Here is a 17633-nt window from a genome sequence, read left to right as displayed (position 1 = left end):
TGTCAAAGTCAGGATTTCACAACATAACACAATAATGCAAAATCCAGTAGCACCTGAAAGATTAAGGTAGCTGCTGCTATCACTTGCACATACTTGAAAAAGATTAAAGGAAAAAAAAAAAAGAGTAATACATTCTCCAGAGAATAGCAAGTGTATTTAAAAATAAAGATCTGTGGGTTTAATTTCTCTTTTCTCCCCCTTTTTTTTTTGTTCTATTTCTGTATTTCTGTGAGGCTTATGGCAATTCTTTTGTTGGGTTTTTTTGGTTGTTTGTTTTTTTTTTTTTCCCAAGACTGTAGTTGCCATGTAAATTTATACACAAAGTAACTGCTCTCCTCTCCAGTGCAAGTTCACGGTCATGTTTTCAGGCTATAGTACTGAACACTGTTTTCTTGTATACATATTCCCATAGTTTCATTAAAGATAGATACAATGTACAGTACTTGTCTCTGGGACAGTAATGTTTCAAATGGCAAAACCTTTACGTTAAAACAGAAGTGAAGAGGCTACAGTAGGTATAGCCACCTAAGTATGAATTTTAGATCACAATTTCTAAACACTTGCCTACTGTACATAAGCATTAAAAATAGTCTTAGACATAGGATTTTATTTATATGTGCACGTATGTTCACCTCATCCCATATTTATGTTTGGCAACTATTTGGGAATTCAAAGGTGCAGCCCTCAGTAATTATATTATTTAAAAAAAAAAAAGAAATGAAGCTTATCTATTCTATGAGAAAAAGAAATTCTCAAATATCAATTTCCAATTTTAAATTTAATTTCAATAGGAAAATATTAAAAATGTGCACATCTAAATTTTTCCACGTTCTGTATATACATATGTGTGCGTACTTATACATAGAAATGCTCATGTACCACACATATTCACAAAATTTAAGTGGAAATATTTCTGTCCACTATTTTTCCCACACATATGACATCATATCTTTAAAAATGTCAAGAATAATATCATTAAAAATAATATTACATTTATTCCATAATTATGGTTTTTTTTTATTCTTTCTTCATCCTTATTATGTCCACTGAGCATTAACAGGCCAAATTCTCCTTGCACTTCCATGGATGTTATGCCAACGGAATGTTGCTGACATCACATCAAGGACACATCTGGTTTACAGCAGCACAAGTGACAGGAGAATCAGGCCCAAATATCCCCAGGAAAATTAAAAACTGGCTGTATCTGCTCATATGGACCTGATGAAGATATACACACTACTGTCTAAAATCCCCTGAATGATTAACATGTAGCTCACCACAAAATTTTCAACCAGTAGCACAATGAAACAAGCTCCCCCCACCCCTTTGATAAATGTGAGAAAATACCCTAAAAAATATGGAGAAAGCATAAACATTGTGTATATTACATACCATATAATACATGACAGTTTTAGCATTTAACCTAAGCCACTTCCCCGACTAGTCAGGGGAGACCTGATAAATTACCAGTTAAGGGAAAAGAAAAAGATATTTTAGAAATAAAGCATGTCTTCCCAATATAAATGACAACCTGCGTGTATTATATGGTACATACACACAGTACATACATGAAAACAAACTTATCTTTTCTAGTTTTGAATATCAGAATCTAAGTGAAGAAAACTGTTCTACAAATTGAATAAGCAGCTAGATTTCATGTTTAACATTCAAATTAATTTGGGGAGCAAACAAAGGTTCGTGCATGTTTCAACTCTGAGGTTTGACATTCATTCATACATTTTAAAAAAGCCCTCTTCAGCGTTACAAGCAAATTATGGCAAGAATGCACTGTAATGCAAGACACATGACAATTGGCTTACCTTTCAAAGAGTTGGGTTTTTTTAAATAAATCTATTATATAAAGAAATATGTGTTTGCCAAAAGTCTGTTAAAATTACATCAAAACAACTTTAAAACCTGCTCACTAAGGATAATTCAATTCAATGTCTTGTTTTTAAACACTTAATTAACAGTTCAAAATATTGCCTGGTGTAGTTTGGATAAAGATGTGATATGAAGACCCATAAAAGAGTAAACATGTCTTCAGTTCAATTTGCTATGACAACAAAACTTCAAGAAAAACTTCTAGCCTTTTTGGCCAGACACGTTCAGTGTACGAACAACCCCTTGTGGTACCTCTGTGCTCTTAATGAATCTGTAATAGAACAGTGCTCCCCGTAAGCCATTATTCACAGAACCTCTACTTCATGTCACATTCTGAAAAAGGCTCTTGCAGAACAGAATAACAGCAAATTGAACATTCAACATAAGTATCAAGGCCAGAAAAAAGAAAACCGGCCATTCCTTGTTATGTGTGCAGGTCAAATTTAAAATGTTAAGTTTACATTTAAAATTCTCAGGGCAGTTTGGGCTTTTTATTTTTCCCTTGGGACTCACCTTCTATCACTGGTTGGCTTCAAAATTTAGTCAAGTGGGAGATACTATCTCACTGTAAGTACATGGAATTCATATGAAAAACTAAACCTTACATTGGACAATATTGTAGAACACCAAAGTAAGCTCCATAAAGAAATACGGTATCTTCCAGTATATATGTATAGCTCTAAAAAAAACCAAAAAACCAACCAGCCAACCAACCCCCCAAAAAAAACAAAAAAGAAGAAGTTTATACAAGCAATTATAGTAAATTTGTTTCAATTAAAGATGCAATTCTCTCTCATTCCTGGCAAGAATAAATTTGTTCCAGCACTGCTTCTCCACAGTGCAACATATCCTGAGAAATTATTAGAACAAAGTACATAGGGCTGTCATCACTAAGTTTTTGCACAAATGACAGTATTTAAATATCTTAAATAAAACAGCCAATAACCTATATTGTAACTGTCACAAAATGGGGTGTGTCCTGGGACACTGCTAATTCTTCCATCACTGATAATTAGAAAAGGATTGCATTCAATTATTGTTAACGTTTTTCAAGTTATCTGTGGCCAATAATGTAAAAGGAGGTAATTTGTAATTCAAGTTTTTTTTGTTAGTTATTTTTTTCTTAAACTGGCTACAAGCTAAGTTCTAAATTTTACATTGAATTACAAGTCAAATTTAAAACAATCCATCTCAGAGGAGCATTTTCTAATTTTGTGCAACTTTGATGCAGAGCCCAACACAGTCCTATGAAGAGAGACAGTGCATCTTTAAGCTGATTGGCACTGAAATCCCATTTTCTTTAACTGCACTCTATTAGCTTGGCCAAGTTATCTCGTAATTCTGTTAGTTCAAATATTTTTCCATCAAGAATTTCTAAAAGTGTCTTCAAGTTATTGCGAAAAGCTTCTTGCTCATTCTGACTTTTCTCCAGACGTTGCTCTAGATCAGACAGCTGTCCTTCCAGGTCTTTGTTTCGAATTTCTACTTCCTTCAGAGAAAATACACAACATGTTAATGTGTTGTCTGCAAACACAAAGCAGTCTAATGTCCTCTTGGCACTCAAGTGCTATTTTTGTCAACTGCTTTTTAAAATAGTATGTAAACCTTTCCAGTTTTCTGTATGTCAAAACCAGAACCTACATTGTTACTACGATTGCATATGAACTGCCACTTCCTCCATTTCTCCATAATTATCTGAAGGACTGAAACTTTTGGAGAGGAACAAACTTAATCAGTGAACAAATGATACACTTATTCAAGTGTGTTATCTCTTCTATCATTCAGAAATGATAGAATAATGAAAACACCTTCTCAGAGTTTACTTACATTCAAGTATGCCCTGATTTAGACTACATTAATTGGTCAAGGACACGGTTCTCCATCCAAAGTTCTCATGCAAAAACCCATCCAGAACGCTGATTTAGAGACAGAGGAGCACTGCCTTGTTTCCATCCTGTGTATGGGCTTTGCACTCTGAAAATTAAGACATGAACATGGCTGGGCCCAAGCAGAGGTCAAGGCGACTGTGACAAATGTAAACCAGGAGGTGCAAGCTGCACATGGTGCCTCGCTGCACAGCACCCACCTGCGGAGCAGGGACACTGGGAGAGCCACCACTGCTGCACAGACCTGCTCTTCCCATGCAGTGTGGGAAAGATGGAGCAGCAGCATGTTGGACACAGCCCAGGGGGTCTGACCCTGAGCAAGCTCAGCTCTCACTCACAAGGAGAAGCCCTTGGCATCCACCCCTGGGACTCCTCCCAGCTCCAGCTTGCACCTGATGGGTAACGGTGCCAAGTGCACTGCCCTGTGCAAGACCTGTGCCCTCTCTTCAATCAAATCACAAATGAACCAGTCACCTAGGTCTGGAATAGCATATTGTTCTTTGTTCAATTCATTGCCCACCTAATAAATTTATGCCAAGTTCTGTAATTTCAGTTACAAAAATAATTTTCAAAGGCAGCACAGAGACATTGTGTTTAGTACACCATACACCCTGTAGAGCATCTCTGGAAAAGTGCATAGTGAATTCATATTATGTATGGTAACATGTTTTTCAACGCCTCCTCCCTTTACAATGGTTTTGTGCCACAAAGCTTTATCAGGCCTCGTCTGAGATTTTACTACAACTAGTTTTACAAATAGGAAGGCAGATCTGGCAGCATTCAATGATCGCAACATGAGCAACTCCTCTTTCAGCCCTTCAACTCTCTCACTGGTTTTGGTGTGATTCTTCTGTCTCCCTCAAGGCTAAGAAATATATTCATGTTTATACTGGACAGATCTCAGCTACCCACAGAAAACAACCTGACCTATACAGAAAATATATTGGGTCATTCAAGAGTAGCAGGTATGTAATGCCAGCCCTGTATCAAAGCCTGAGAAAGGTATCCACTTGCAAGGGGTCTGGCAGCAGCACTGATTGGGTGCTGCATCCCTGGCCAAAGAGGGGATGGGGCAAGGTGGCCAGCGCTCAGTTTCAGCTCCCAGCCTCTGCAGCAACCCAGAGTTCTGGGCCCCCCAGCAGTGCTGCAGGACTTTCACTGCCTCATCGCTGTGGCTGCTTGCAGAGCCAAGGGTTACCTCCCAACCTACTTCTTGTTTGCAAATGAGCAAGTAAAAATCTATGGATTTTTGGGCACCAGTCTTGAACAGCCAGCACACCTGAGAGCAGGAATTACCCCTTACTGCCAGGCTCAAGAGAAGAATTAATTTGTTTAGCACTGAACAATTTAGTTGCCAAAGCACTAAAAGAAGCTAACTGGATAGTGCACTTGTAGAAATTATACAAATAAAATGCATACATGCTTTTATATTGAATAGCTGCCTCATGTTTGTAGCTGCTGCTACAAATGAAGACAACTGGTTATAACCCAGTCCTACCATGTAAAAACTCTTCTTCATTGGGCCTACTCCTGCCTTCCAAGCCAAGCACTTACAAGTACTACCTGGTGTAGTGATTGCACACGTTCAAGACCCTCTGAGGGCCAAGTGATTACAGTATAGGACATAAAAGTGAAATCCAAGGTCCTCTCAGCTTTGCCAGAGTGACACAGCCCTTTCTTTAGCTCACAGAAAACTGATTGCTGTTTTTCAGTATTTGCCCATCCTGTCATTGCTCCTCTCCTAGTCACCAAATCTGTGTGCTCTAGGAAGTTTTCTTGTCACTGCTGTAACCTAAATGATAATTAATTCCTGCAAGCAGGCAAGCCAGTGATGAAACAGATCACTTTGAGACAAACATATAGATACTTATATGGCTTTACATTGTGATATCTGGGCTCACCTAGAGCATTCTGTTGGCCTGTATCTAGCACTGAAGAACACCCTTCAGGCCCTTCTCACACATTTTTAATAAAATATGCCAGAAGATATTGCTTTTAACTTCTGGAAAATGCTACTTCTTAAATTTACGTTTGACCCTTATATGCATATTTACCCTAAATTAGTATTAATGCTTTCTGCAACGTTATTGCATTGTAAGTTCATGTCCAGCTCACGTGCATTTTCCTGTTTCAAATCAGACAACCACAAAACTTGCTTCTTGATTGGAAGAGGTGGATTACATGTAATGTAATCTATTCCCCTAACTGTGTCATTTCCCTTTACTGGCAGCTGCTCTCATCCAACAACAAATTGACTCTTTGATAATTCAGGCCCTTTTTAGAATGTATTTTGCACTTGGATTTTTTACCTTTGGTTTTATAAGTTCTTCTTTCATCAGATGTAATAATTTCTTATATTTTGTCTTACAGTATAAATAAATAATTACTAGTTATGTTTGTTTTTCTAACTGTAACAATCTTTTGCAGAATTCAGTGCAAGGATCGGAATAAAAAATTCAAACAATACACAACAGCAACATTTAGGAATTAGCCATATTAATAAAGATATTCTGATCTACTGTGAGAGTCATGCTGATCATGACTCACTGATATGACTTCTCTACACTACAAATGGAATTAGGACCCCGATACTTAACCTTCATGACAACATATTGTTCTTCACTAGAGTTTTCCAATGATTGATATCTAATCGATTCCTGATGTGCATCTGCCAGAAATGCCATACACCTTGAAATACTAATTTCTCTGTATAGCATTTTTCATAGAGGATTTTTACAAAAATAATTTTAAAGTTACATAATCCATTTGCAAAGCACAAGAAGGGGAAAAAAAGCACAAGAACAAAGATACAAACCCCGGAGAGAATCAGCCTGAAAATAAATGATGAGTCAGGTACGTGAACATACATGAGACAGTGTGAAACTACAGCAGACAATGTGACAGATGTAGGGTGAAGTGGCTCAGAGAACACCAGTATAATCAAAGCAGGACAACTACAGCAAAGCACAGACTCAAGACCTTTTTCCTGGGCAGGATCAGGGCAGTAATTAAGTTTAAGCTTAATAAAGGCACCTTTTAACTCAGATCCTAAGTGATCCTTTCAATTTACTTGAGTAAAACCATATAGAGCCATTTCCAGAAACACATCACTTACAATGTGACACACGGACATATATACAAAATATATCCATTTGGTGATTAAACAATCACAGAATTATAAAATGGATTAGGTTAGGAGGACCCTTAAAACAACCCAACAAAGGGTTTCAATCCTTTGTCAGGGGCAGGAACCCTCTCCTTTAGATAAGGTTGCTCAAAGTGCCATCCAGCCTAGCCTTGGACATTTCCAGGGATGGGGCATCCATAATTTTTTTGGGTAACCTGAAGCAGTGCTTCACCACCATGACCAAATAGAATTTCATCCTAGTATCTATTATGAACCTACAATCTTTCAGTTTGAAGACATTACTCCTTGTCCTATCACTGCAGTTCCTGATGAAGAGTCCTCCCCTGGCTCCCTGTAGGACACTGTCAGATACTCTGAAGCTGCTGACAGTAACCCCTCCATGCAACCTTCTCTTCTCCAAGCTGAACGGCCCAAATTTTCTCAGCCTGTCCTCACAGGAGCGGTGCTCCATCCCTCTGACTCTCTGTGGCCTCCTCTGGACTCCCTCCAGCAGGTCCCTGTTCCTCCTGTGCTGTGCCCCCAGAGCTGATGCAGCCCTGCAGGTGGGGTCTCAGCAGAGCAGAGCAGAGGGGCAGAATCCCCTCCCTGCCCTGCTGCCCACCCTGCTCTGGATGCAGCCCAGGACACGGGTGGCTCTCTGGGCTGGGAGCACACACTGCTGGTTAGTGTTGAATTTTTCATCTACCATCACCCCTAAGTCCTTCTGGGCAGGGCTGCCCTCAATCACTTATGTATAAATATACCAGAATGGAACTACTGACTTTATAAGGTAAAATTTTAATAAAAATTTACCATTTTCTAATCTTTCATCTCTTACTAATCTCATAATTCTGCTTGCTAAGAATAATTCTGGTTCACTTCTACTTTTCATATGATCTTACAATGAAATTACTGCATTTGCTATTGCTGGAACAATTTCCAACTCTCATTACAATGTCTGTTTTTAGTCTCACATAAGTGCCTTTTCAAATGAAAACTTGTAGATTTAGCCTAAAACCAGCAACAATTTTTGGAACAGGCAAGGTCAGTGTACTCAAACACTCTTTAAACACTGTTCAAAGTAATAACATACTGTGTACAAACAAGTTGATGTAAGAATGGGGAAAATTAATGAACTCATTTTGATCTTTAGTGTTTTATTCTGCAGGTTAAAATTTGATTCATGGAGGTTCCAATTAATGTCACACACTTCAAAGAATACCTGCCTAATGATTTCTAAGCTATGGCTGTGATCTGATGGGGCTTGCTTTCAGCAAGCTAAGCCATAGAACCAAGAGAATTCCCTTTCAGTGCCTTAGGGTTGGAGCTATTTAATGCCTGAGTTTCCAGTTCCTTCAAAACTCAGAAAGCTGAACCCACAGTGTAATCCACATAAGCTTTTGGTCATTCCAGCAGCAGGTGTGACAAGGAATGTGGCTATGCAACTGGTCACAATGGAGCAACAGACTGGAAAGAGCTCAGATGGAGCACGAGAGGATATACTGAGAAAACATGAATTCCAGCAGCCTCGGGTATCTGGTATTACACACAGTAAGAAACAACTGCTAACAATAAAAACACAGTGTTTCTAAATAATTCCAAGAAAATGTAGAAAGTGTGGTTTTAAAGCCTGTACTACACAAGAACACTTAACCCTTACTTTCTCAGGACATATTAAAAAACTGAACACAAACTCCTCCCAGGCTGATGACACACAGACAGACCATTTCAGTGGCATGCAAAAACTATGGGAAGACACTGCTGTGAAAATGGACCAGAACTCTCCAGGACATGTATCAGGGAAGGATGTTTGCTAACCTGAGAGTACTCTGTGGACATGTAAAAGCAATGTGGATATGTTTCCTCAGATAAAAATAGAAATGTAGAGCAGGTAGAAATTTTGATACAAATTCCTAAGGGTCATCCCACCCCAGCACTTTCAGGGCAGTCTAACCCACACATTCATCTGGCACATTCAGTAAATATTGCACAAGTTGCACATGTGAACTGCTCACTTGCTGATAATTTTTCCCCTGTCTCTAAATTAAGATGATGCACTGCAGCTCACCTGTAACTTCTGGGTCAGAGAATCCCTCTGCGCCTGGAGCTCTCTGGCATTTTCAATTTCTTGTTTCAATCCTTCTATTTCCTAAGGGAGAAGAAACAACCCTGCTAGCAATGTGTTACCTGGCTTGGCCTTGGTGCTGGTAATCTGGCTCCTGCTTCTTCTTCCGAGAAAGTCATTGCAACAATACCAAAACTGCCAGTTGGCTACTGCCCATCAGAGAACATGACATGTAAGCCCTGCTCCCAATACTGCTTAATCACAGCCCCAAAACAGCAACTCCATTGTCAATGAACAACAATAGACAAAAGAATTTTCATCTGTAAAAGTCCAAGTTTTCTTCTCCCCCTGAAGAGACACAAAATAATTTTTGACCAAAAAATTAAGAAAATAAATTTAAAAATTAATTAATTCATTAATTTTTGAAATGTAATTAAAAACCAAATTTATACTTTAAATTTTATCAGAATCTACTCTTCCCTGTTTTTCAAGAAAAAAAATCCAATTTTCAAATGTAAACTGTTTATTATGTCACCAGCAGCAGGGCTGAACATCAAAAAACTGCCTTTTTGATTGACTTCTGTAAAAAGAGAATCTAAAAGAAATGACATCTTTAATTTAGCAATTAGAAAACAATAAGGTATAAAATAAATATAGATGAAATAATGAACCGAAGAGAAACCTGTTCTTAGGTTCAGAGACAAGAACAGAAACAGTGAACAAAACTAAAAGGTATCAAACTTAAAACTAGTAAGTACTCTTGTCCAGATAGGCATATTCACTCCCTAGAACTCCTTTTGCCAAGATTTTTTTGCAGCCAACAACTCAGCACAATTCAAAAGAAATGGGCAACAAAATGGGAAACATTACCTAGCTGAGCCTAATCAATTAAGTAGGAAGGAGTTTGGAAAAGGTTTCATTCCATTTTGAGAGGATATTCTGTAATGACTGTGCCTCTCCTGCACCCTCCTTGGAAACACTCGCAGCACTGGGGGAAGGCTTGGCCAGACACACTGCCCTCCAAATACACACGCCATCCCCACAGTCTCTTACATGGGGCAAATAATTCCTCCTGTGCAGCTGCTTCCATCTCCTTTTTCCATCCATAAAGGGGTGATTCTTGATCCTTCTGTGGCGCAGACACACTTTCCTCTAGGACATATGCCAGTGCAGGTGTTACTCCAATTCTTTCTATTTACTTGCTGCTGATCCAGGCCAAGGCACATGGCACAGTAAATACCAAGTTTCAGGCTGGGGGTTTGGCATGTGTTTAAGGAAATTGATCTTATGGAACTGATTTTATGGACCATAAAGGTCAGCTCTATTAACAGAGCCTGAAAAAGGGACTGGCTGGACAAAGGCATTGGCCTATTACTTGTCTCAAACCCTATTCTCCAGAAAAACAGAAAGCATGCCTACAACAGCTTCCTTTCTTAGGGAATCTGGACTGCATCAGTGTGATTATTGCCCTGTGGAAACCACTTATGACTTACTTTTACAAACAAAAATCTTTGGCAAAAGCAAACAGGAAAACATGATACGTTTTATGCTGCTATCCAGATACCCAGCTCTATATTGGGCTAATGCAATTATATAAACGAAAAATACTAACAATTCCAAAAAGTTGAAAAAGAATTTACTTTGTAACATCAATAGCAAATGATTCAGTACCTAGCCATCACAAGCTTAATATTGAAAGGTTTTAGAAATTATGTAATGGAAAAGCCAAAAACAAATGTTAGCAGATACCTCTTCTTTTTTCTTCAGTGTAGACTCTAATTCCTGTATTGTCTGGTTTAATTCTGTTTTATGAGTGTGGACTGCATTGGCTTGACTGCTCACACACTCCAGTTCAGTCACCTGTTGAAATAAGTAGAAGAAACATGTACAGAATTAATTTCAATATATTCAAGGTACTATTACTTCTTTGCATCAATAGCTGCCTTTGAAATACACCCTAACTTCTGGATGACTTCTACTCATTAAAATGGTCAAGGTGCTCTTATAAAGTTAGCATAATGTTCCATTATATATTATTATGTAAGTTGTTGCTACGAATTCCTGGAAACAAAAAAAATCATTTGCTATATGCTGAGAAGAACACTAATTAAAACTTATACTAATTATCTAAAGTTTTAACAAAGGTCTGAATTACCACTTCAAACACAGTAATGCCTTGATGACTAAACAGAGATTTGTCTATCTAACTAACCTCTCCATCTGACACTTCTTAATCTTCTACCACCTTACTAAGTCACAATGTTCACACACTTCCTAGAAAGCCAATTAACATTTCACAGCATCACTAGGCATCAACAGTGCAACAGCAGACACTCAGCCAGCAAAGTACAGCTGCCAGCTTCTAACTTTCCTAGTAATGGAGCTCATCTCTCAGTCACAAAGGCAACAGCTAATGTCACAATTTGGATTTGCTCAGTTCCCCTTTTATTAGCAGACAGCAAGCATGTTCCATCTCCCCTTGATTATGTTAAGATACTTGGCACTGGTATGCACTTTTGTTTTATTTCATAACCAAAATGATGCTAATATTCTGCCACTCACAGAAAAACAGTTTTAAAAAATAGCTGCTGCAACAAAGAGACAAAATCCATGCAGCTAGAGCCTATGCAGAAAAGTCTCTGTTTATGTACCTCTCACATTTCAGGTCAGAATATTAGAGAACTTTTACACCACGTCTGCCTACATGTGTGCACTAAAACATTTTTGTTTAATAACTAAAACCTAATAATGAATTTCTCTCCAGAAGTTATGAGCCTGTCAATCCTAATATAAAGTTTTCAACAGAGCTGCATGGCACACCTACAAATCTGGCCATAAAACTCCTTTGAACAAAATGCTAGTTAATTCTGCAACAAAAACCTTTAACACTCAATTTAACATTCTTGGAGAGGCAGCCATAAGGCAGAGAGCAGATATTTTCCGAGACAATTTTATTTCTTAGGTAAAATAGTTCAGAGTCTGAAATTGCTGGTATCACAGTGGCTTTATTAGCTAGGGGACATTGGTGCTGAAAAGGAGCAACCTTGATTGCCTGAGATACTATTTGTAGGCTCAAAAGGTAGATTACTGAATCGAGTCCAAGGGAAGTCAAGATGAAACATAAGGAAATGAAAACAACTTCTCCTGTCTGAATCACAGACCACAAACCTCTCCTCTGCATAGCCATGGTGAATCTAGGCTCTTCTGCTGGAAAACTATTGGTTAAAAAAACTATTTCTGCACATGAGGTTTGTAATGGAGAGAACTGAGATTGGAACAAATTCTTGGCAGGGGGTAAAGGGAATGAGGGAGTAGGATATAGCTTGGTAAGGCAGCATGCCCTGTCCATCCCAAAGAACTTTCTTACTTGCTAGTATTGTCCCAAAAGGAATATCAGTGCTCATGACAAGACCAAAAAAAATTTTAAAAACCCCCTTATTTGTTTCATTTTATTACATGCCACTGAGCATTACAACTGAAGTCTTAGATGATTTTCTCAATTACACACATCTATCTGTATTTAGATTCTTATAATACTGTTACAGTGTTCACCACTGCAACTACACAAACAAGAACTGGAACACATCAATGAGGACAAACTTGTGTCTGCACAGTGTCTGACCAAGCATCTACAGGGAGCAAGAATCAGAAAGGCACAGAGCAATTTAGACTGGAAAGGGATTGGTGGACATCTGGTCAAGGCCTCCCGGTCAAAACAGGGCAAATTTTGAGGTCACATTTGCCTGCTCAGGGTCTTGCCCAGTCAAGAATCCTCCACTATTCAAGCAGAACTGCGACAGTTCTGACATTGCAGGTTTATGAAGAGCTCGAGCTCCTTCTTAAGTTTTGCTGGAACTGTCAAACTCATTCACCCCTTTCACCTTCAGCTCTTCTGATGTTTAACATTTCAAACATTTCCAAGCTTTCCTGCTGAAATGTTGAATAGTAACTTCCAAGAAGACAATCTCTCTTCAAAAGCTGTTGCACTCAGCAAGACCCACTGGCCCTCAGCAAGCACTAGCACAGGATGCTCACTTACACAAAACCTCATCAGGAGAGATGAAAGTAAGCCCAGTCCCCAAACTACCTCTGCCCCAGAACCTCAAGCCTTGAAGCATGCCTGCAGAGGTCTCTCATCCTGTGACTAAGGCAGCACCTGGACTCCCCCTGTTCTCCATATGGTTTCCTCTTGGCTGGTACACATAGGGAGGATGTATGTACTGGTGCAAGCTGGGAATCCAAGGGATGATGAATCGAAGTGTTAGATGAAATGTTATGTTCTAACTTGCATCTATTATTGCTGGTTAAACACATCTCCTGCAGCAGCCCTGCCAGGTGCACAGCTCATGTGAGCACTCCCAAGTACACTCTGGTCCATGTTAACTCAACACACTTATTGAAATTGCTTAAGTAAACACAGATGATTATTCTTAAGCAGAGCAGGCCATGCTCCCACAAACCTTCTTGCCAACAGAAGCAACTGCTCTCAGAAGGACAATTAAGTGCCAGCACTAAAAGGGCTGTGATGTCTTACTCTAGCCAAGCTTTTCTCTGGGCAAACATCCATCTCTTACTGATTATGCAAGAAAATAATGTTCAACTGTTTTGTTTAGTGTAGACTGAAAACTCATAAGTTGGGAAGAAAAAGAACAAACTCAATTAAAAAGCTAGGTTACTTTAATCAGTCTTATTTAAATGCTCATTTCTACAGAGATCTGAAAAGATGTCAAATATTTTCAGTTTTTTATCTTCTTGAATGTACCTATAAAGACGAAAAACATACTGTGACCCTTTCAAAAGATCTGTATAGTAAGATGGGCTGGAAAATGATGTTATATAAAGAATATGCAATTGAAAACAGAAGTAACAAAAGATAAAGCTCTAGGCAAAAATCTGCATAGCATATACTTGTCCTGTTTTTTGTCTCAAATTGCACTTAATTTTCTCATGATCAGTGGTCCAAAAATCATTACAAGTAACTGTTAATGCATTATGCACAGAAGGGGGCATAAAAGGAAGTTAAAGTGCTTTAGCCTGACCCTCCCAAAGGCTATTATCAGGGACACTCCTCATTCAGTGTTTCAGGTTTAAAAGCAAAGCTCAATCAATACTTCAAACCCTTTCACAGCAGTATCAAGAAATGTACCCGTGATTACACCTCATTTTGAGTACAGAATTCAGTCTGAAAGAACAATCTTTGAACAGTAACTGGCTAAACAAAGTCCTGCTATTGTGCTACCATAAGACTGCACTGACTTGCATATCTGAAAACGTCAATAACTCTGGCTTTGTATTTGAGACTGAAAAAGAAAAAAGTTAGTGTTCTTAGCCTCTCTTTTTTTTATTTTGCATTTATTATCCAGGTAAGGATTACATGTAAAGAAAATATTCTGAAAAGGCTTTTTAGTGACTATTTACTGTGGAAACTCTTCTAGCATGTGGATGGTGTTATACTCAACTGTCTACTTCAGTGTTGAATATGTCAGCTGAAGTAGGACAGCAAGGCAACTTCTTCTGGTAGACCCTAGACCCTCCCAGCAGTGGCCATTGTAGAATTTTCTGGACATTTTAGTCTAGGTTCAACAACCAATAAATGCAGGAGGATTCCAGGAAGAGGTTTTCATTGCAGCAGAGGGCAAGCACACTGGGCTGCTGGGAAGACTGGAGGAGTGAGGCTTCAGACACATAACACAACAAGGAGTAACAGCCTTGGTGCGAACTTCAGACAGTGACTGCCTAAAGCTCCAGAAAACTGAAAAGACTCTCAAGAAAATCCTGACCACAGAAAGTCACTTTGCAAGTGAAGACTTCAGTTAGACAGAAGAAAAGAGGTGGAATGGCACAAATATTTTGAGTGGTGACCTGCCCCAAGCAATTTTTGAGTAAATGATTCTGTGCTGTGTTTGCTCCAGCTGGATTAATTTTTTCAAACCACTTTCTTGAGATTAATTGTACAGTTCAGTACCAAAAGATCATGCAATTCCTTCTTATCTACATACAGAAATTATTCCAACTTCTACAGAAAGGCAAATCAAGACACATTAGACACAGAATCCATCTAGAACACAGAATTTGTCGCACAACTGTAGAATAATTCAGGTTGGAGAAGACCCTTAAGATCATTGAGTCCAACAGTTAACCCAGCACAGCCAACTCTACCACTAAGCCACATCTCCAAGTACCACATTTACATGTCTCTCAAATACCTCCAAGGATAGTGACTACACCACTTCCCTGGACATCCTGTTCCAATGTTTGTGAAGACTTTTTTCCTACTAGCTAAACTGGCACAACTCAAGGCCATTTCCTCTGGTCCTCTTGCTTCTTACTCGGGTGAAGAGACCAACCCCCACCTACAGCCTCCTTTCAGGCAGTTGTAGAGAATGATTAGGTCCCCTCTGAGTCTCCTTTTCTCCAGGCTAAACACCCACAGCTTCCTCAGTTGCTCCTCACAGGACTTGTGCTCCAGACCCTTCACCAATTCCACTGCCTTTCTCTGGACTCATTCCAGCACCAAAATGACCTTCCTGACCTGAGGGGATCAGGATTCCAGGTGTGGCCTCACCAGTGCCCAGCACAGGGGGACAATCCCTGCCCTGGCCCTGCTGCCACAGCATTGCTGATCCAGGCCAGGATGCCATTGGCCTTCTTGGCCACCTGGGCACAGCCTGGCTCATGTTCAGCTGCTGTCACCAGCACCCCCAGCTCCTTTCCAGCCACTCTGCCCCAGCCTGTGGAGCTGCCTGGGGTTGGTGTGACCCAAGGGCAGGACCCAGCACTGGGCCTTGTTGAGCCTCACACCATTGGCCTCAGCCATGGTCCAGCCTGCCCAGATCCCTCTGCAGAGCCTTCCTGCCCTCCAGCAGATCAGCACTCCCACCCAGCTTGGTGTCACCTGTGAAATGAATGAGGGTGCCCTCCATGAGATCACTGGTGAAGATGTTAAACAGGACTGGCCCCAGTACTGAGCCCTGGGGAACAGCACTGGTGGCTGAACACCAGCTGGATGTAACTCCACTCACACCACTCTCTGAGCCGGGCCATTCAAAAACTTTTTAACCCATATTAGAATCATATATTCAGGGTGGTTGTCGCCTTTTTTCTCTACCTGACACAACTAACTTGCTGTTTCTATATTGTATTTTTCTCCCTTTTATTTACTGTAGATACAATATCCAAGATTTGCTAGCCCAAGCTACAGTGCAGAACACATAGAGGGCTCTGAAGTCACACAGACTGCTCATGCTAGACTGAACTGAAGTATTAATTACCTATTTTTAACTGATTAAGTTACATCCCTAAAAGGATTGTAACTATGACTGTGACAGTATTGTTCCATCAATAATTGAAGATGAACTTCCCACAAATGAAAAAAGAGCCCTTTGCTTTCCATGAGGAGAAGAGAAATGCTATCTCATGGGTCAGCAAAACTGTGGTTAACTGCAAAAAGTCTCACATAATTTATGCAGAGAAAACGTCTCAGTTCTTAAGGGTAGACAGTACTATGAAGCACAACAGCATGCAACAAGCTAATAATAACAATTATTCCAGTGTAGCTTTTACAAATAAAAAATTCTGGGAAGATTTTTGGTGTTAAGAAATGTGAAAATGCAGAAAACAAGAAAAATTTATTTTTAAGGGTGGTTCTGAAGGAACAAAAATCACACAGTGGTATTATTCATATAAATCACTTCTGACAGGAAATTCATTACTGTAGTTTTCCAAGATTTACCCATAGATAAAGCAATAACCTGGGGGCAAGTGTTGTGCGCTACCAGCAATTTATTACTTTTTTCAACAGAGAAAACAGAAGATTTTGCTGAAAAAGGACACATTTCTGTCTTTAAGCAGTTGATGCCTTAAGCCATGGAAATACCAAAATGTTTTCCACAATAGATGAAATAGGAATAACCTATCATCTGCTTAATTTTTGTGAAGAAAACAATGAAACTCTAGTAAAAATCTTCGAAAACATAACAAGTTTACCAGAATTGATGATTGATGATTTGACCTTCAGCCATGCATTATTATTTCCAATTGATAAGGTAATACTAAATTCAAAGCACCTCCCTTTCCCTACAATTTAATTAGCAGATACTTTTTCCAGTCACCTGTTCCAGTTCATGAAACACATGCAATGCAAACACCGTACATCCTGAGGATCTAAATCCAGTCATTTTCTTATTCTCCTGCAGAGCTTTGGAATTATAGAATGTATTTAATTCTGCAAATTTTAACTATGTAAACATCTTGTTGCATGCCTCCACAAAGCATGTGTTTTATAACTTGTAGATAACACTTTTCTTAGGATTTTCTAGAAATAAGAAGATGGTGATGAGAGAGCACTTCTGTGAAAAATTATTGTATTAGCCAGAGTCAGAGTAGCTTAGTTGTTGGTTTGTTGGGTTTTTTTTCCAAATTATTATCTTGTATATGACACATTCAGAGAAAGTGAATTCCCAGGAAAAGAAAAAAAAAAAAACCCTAGCAAAACAGTCTTGGGTCCTAAATGGAAAACTTCTCAAAAAAAAAAAAAAAAAAGGCAAATTCACATTTTGATTCAAGGAATGTAACCTTATACAGCTGCTCTGTCTGAAAAGTGATCATCGTTCTTGTAAAGTGTAATTATCAACCAAGGGTTGAATCTTCATAAATGCTAGGTGGATTGTCT

General features: G+C 39.1%; 1 protein-coding gene across 1 annotated transcript in view; it reads right to left on the bottom strand.

Moving 5' to 3' along the window:
• Window positions 1-155: 155 nt before the first annotated feature.
• The window catches only part of HOMER1 (homer scaffold protein 1), an 88815-nt gene continuing 71337 nt past the window's right edge, over window positions 156-17633 (bottom strand). Inside the window, exons 7-9 of the mRNA XM_005492131.4 lie at window positions 10712-10822; window positions 8966-9046; window positions 156-3373 (exon numbers count right to left, since the gene is read on the bottom strand). Of these exons, the coding sequence (XP_005492188.1) occupies window positions 3185-3373; window positions 8966-9046; window positions 10712-10822 (381 nt within the window). The 3' untranslated portion in view covers window positions 156-3184. The remainder of the gene's footprint in view (window positions 3374-8965; window positions 9047-10711; window positions 10823-17633) is intronic.

This window comes from Zonotrichia albicollis, chromosome Z (genome assembly GCF_047830755.1).
Source record: "Zonotrichia albicollis isolate bZonAlb1 chromosome Z, bZonAlb1.hap1, whole genome shotgun sequence".
In the NCBI taxonomy this organism is placed as follows: Eukaryota; Metazoa; Chordata; class Aves; order Passeriformes; family Passerellidae; genus Zonotrichia; species Zonotrichia albicollis.
This window is presented reverse-complemented; position numbering and strand designations above follow the sequence as displayed.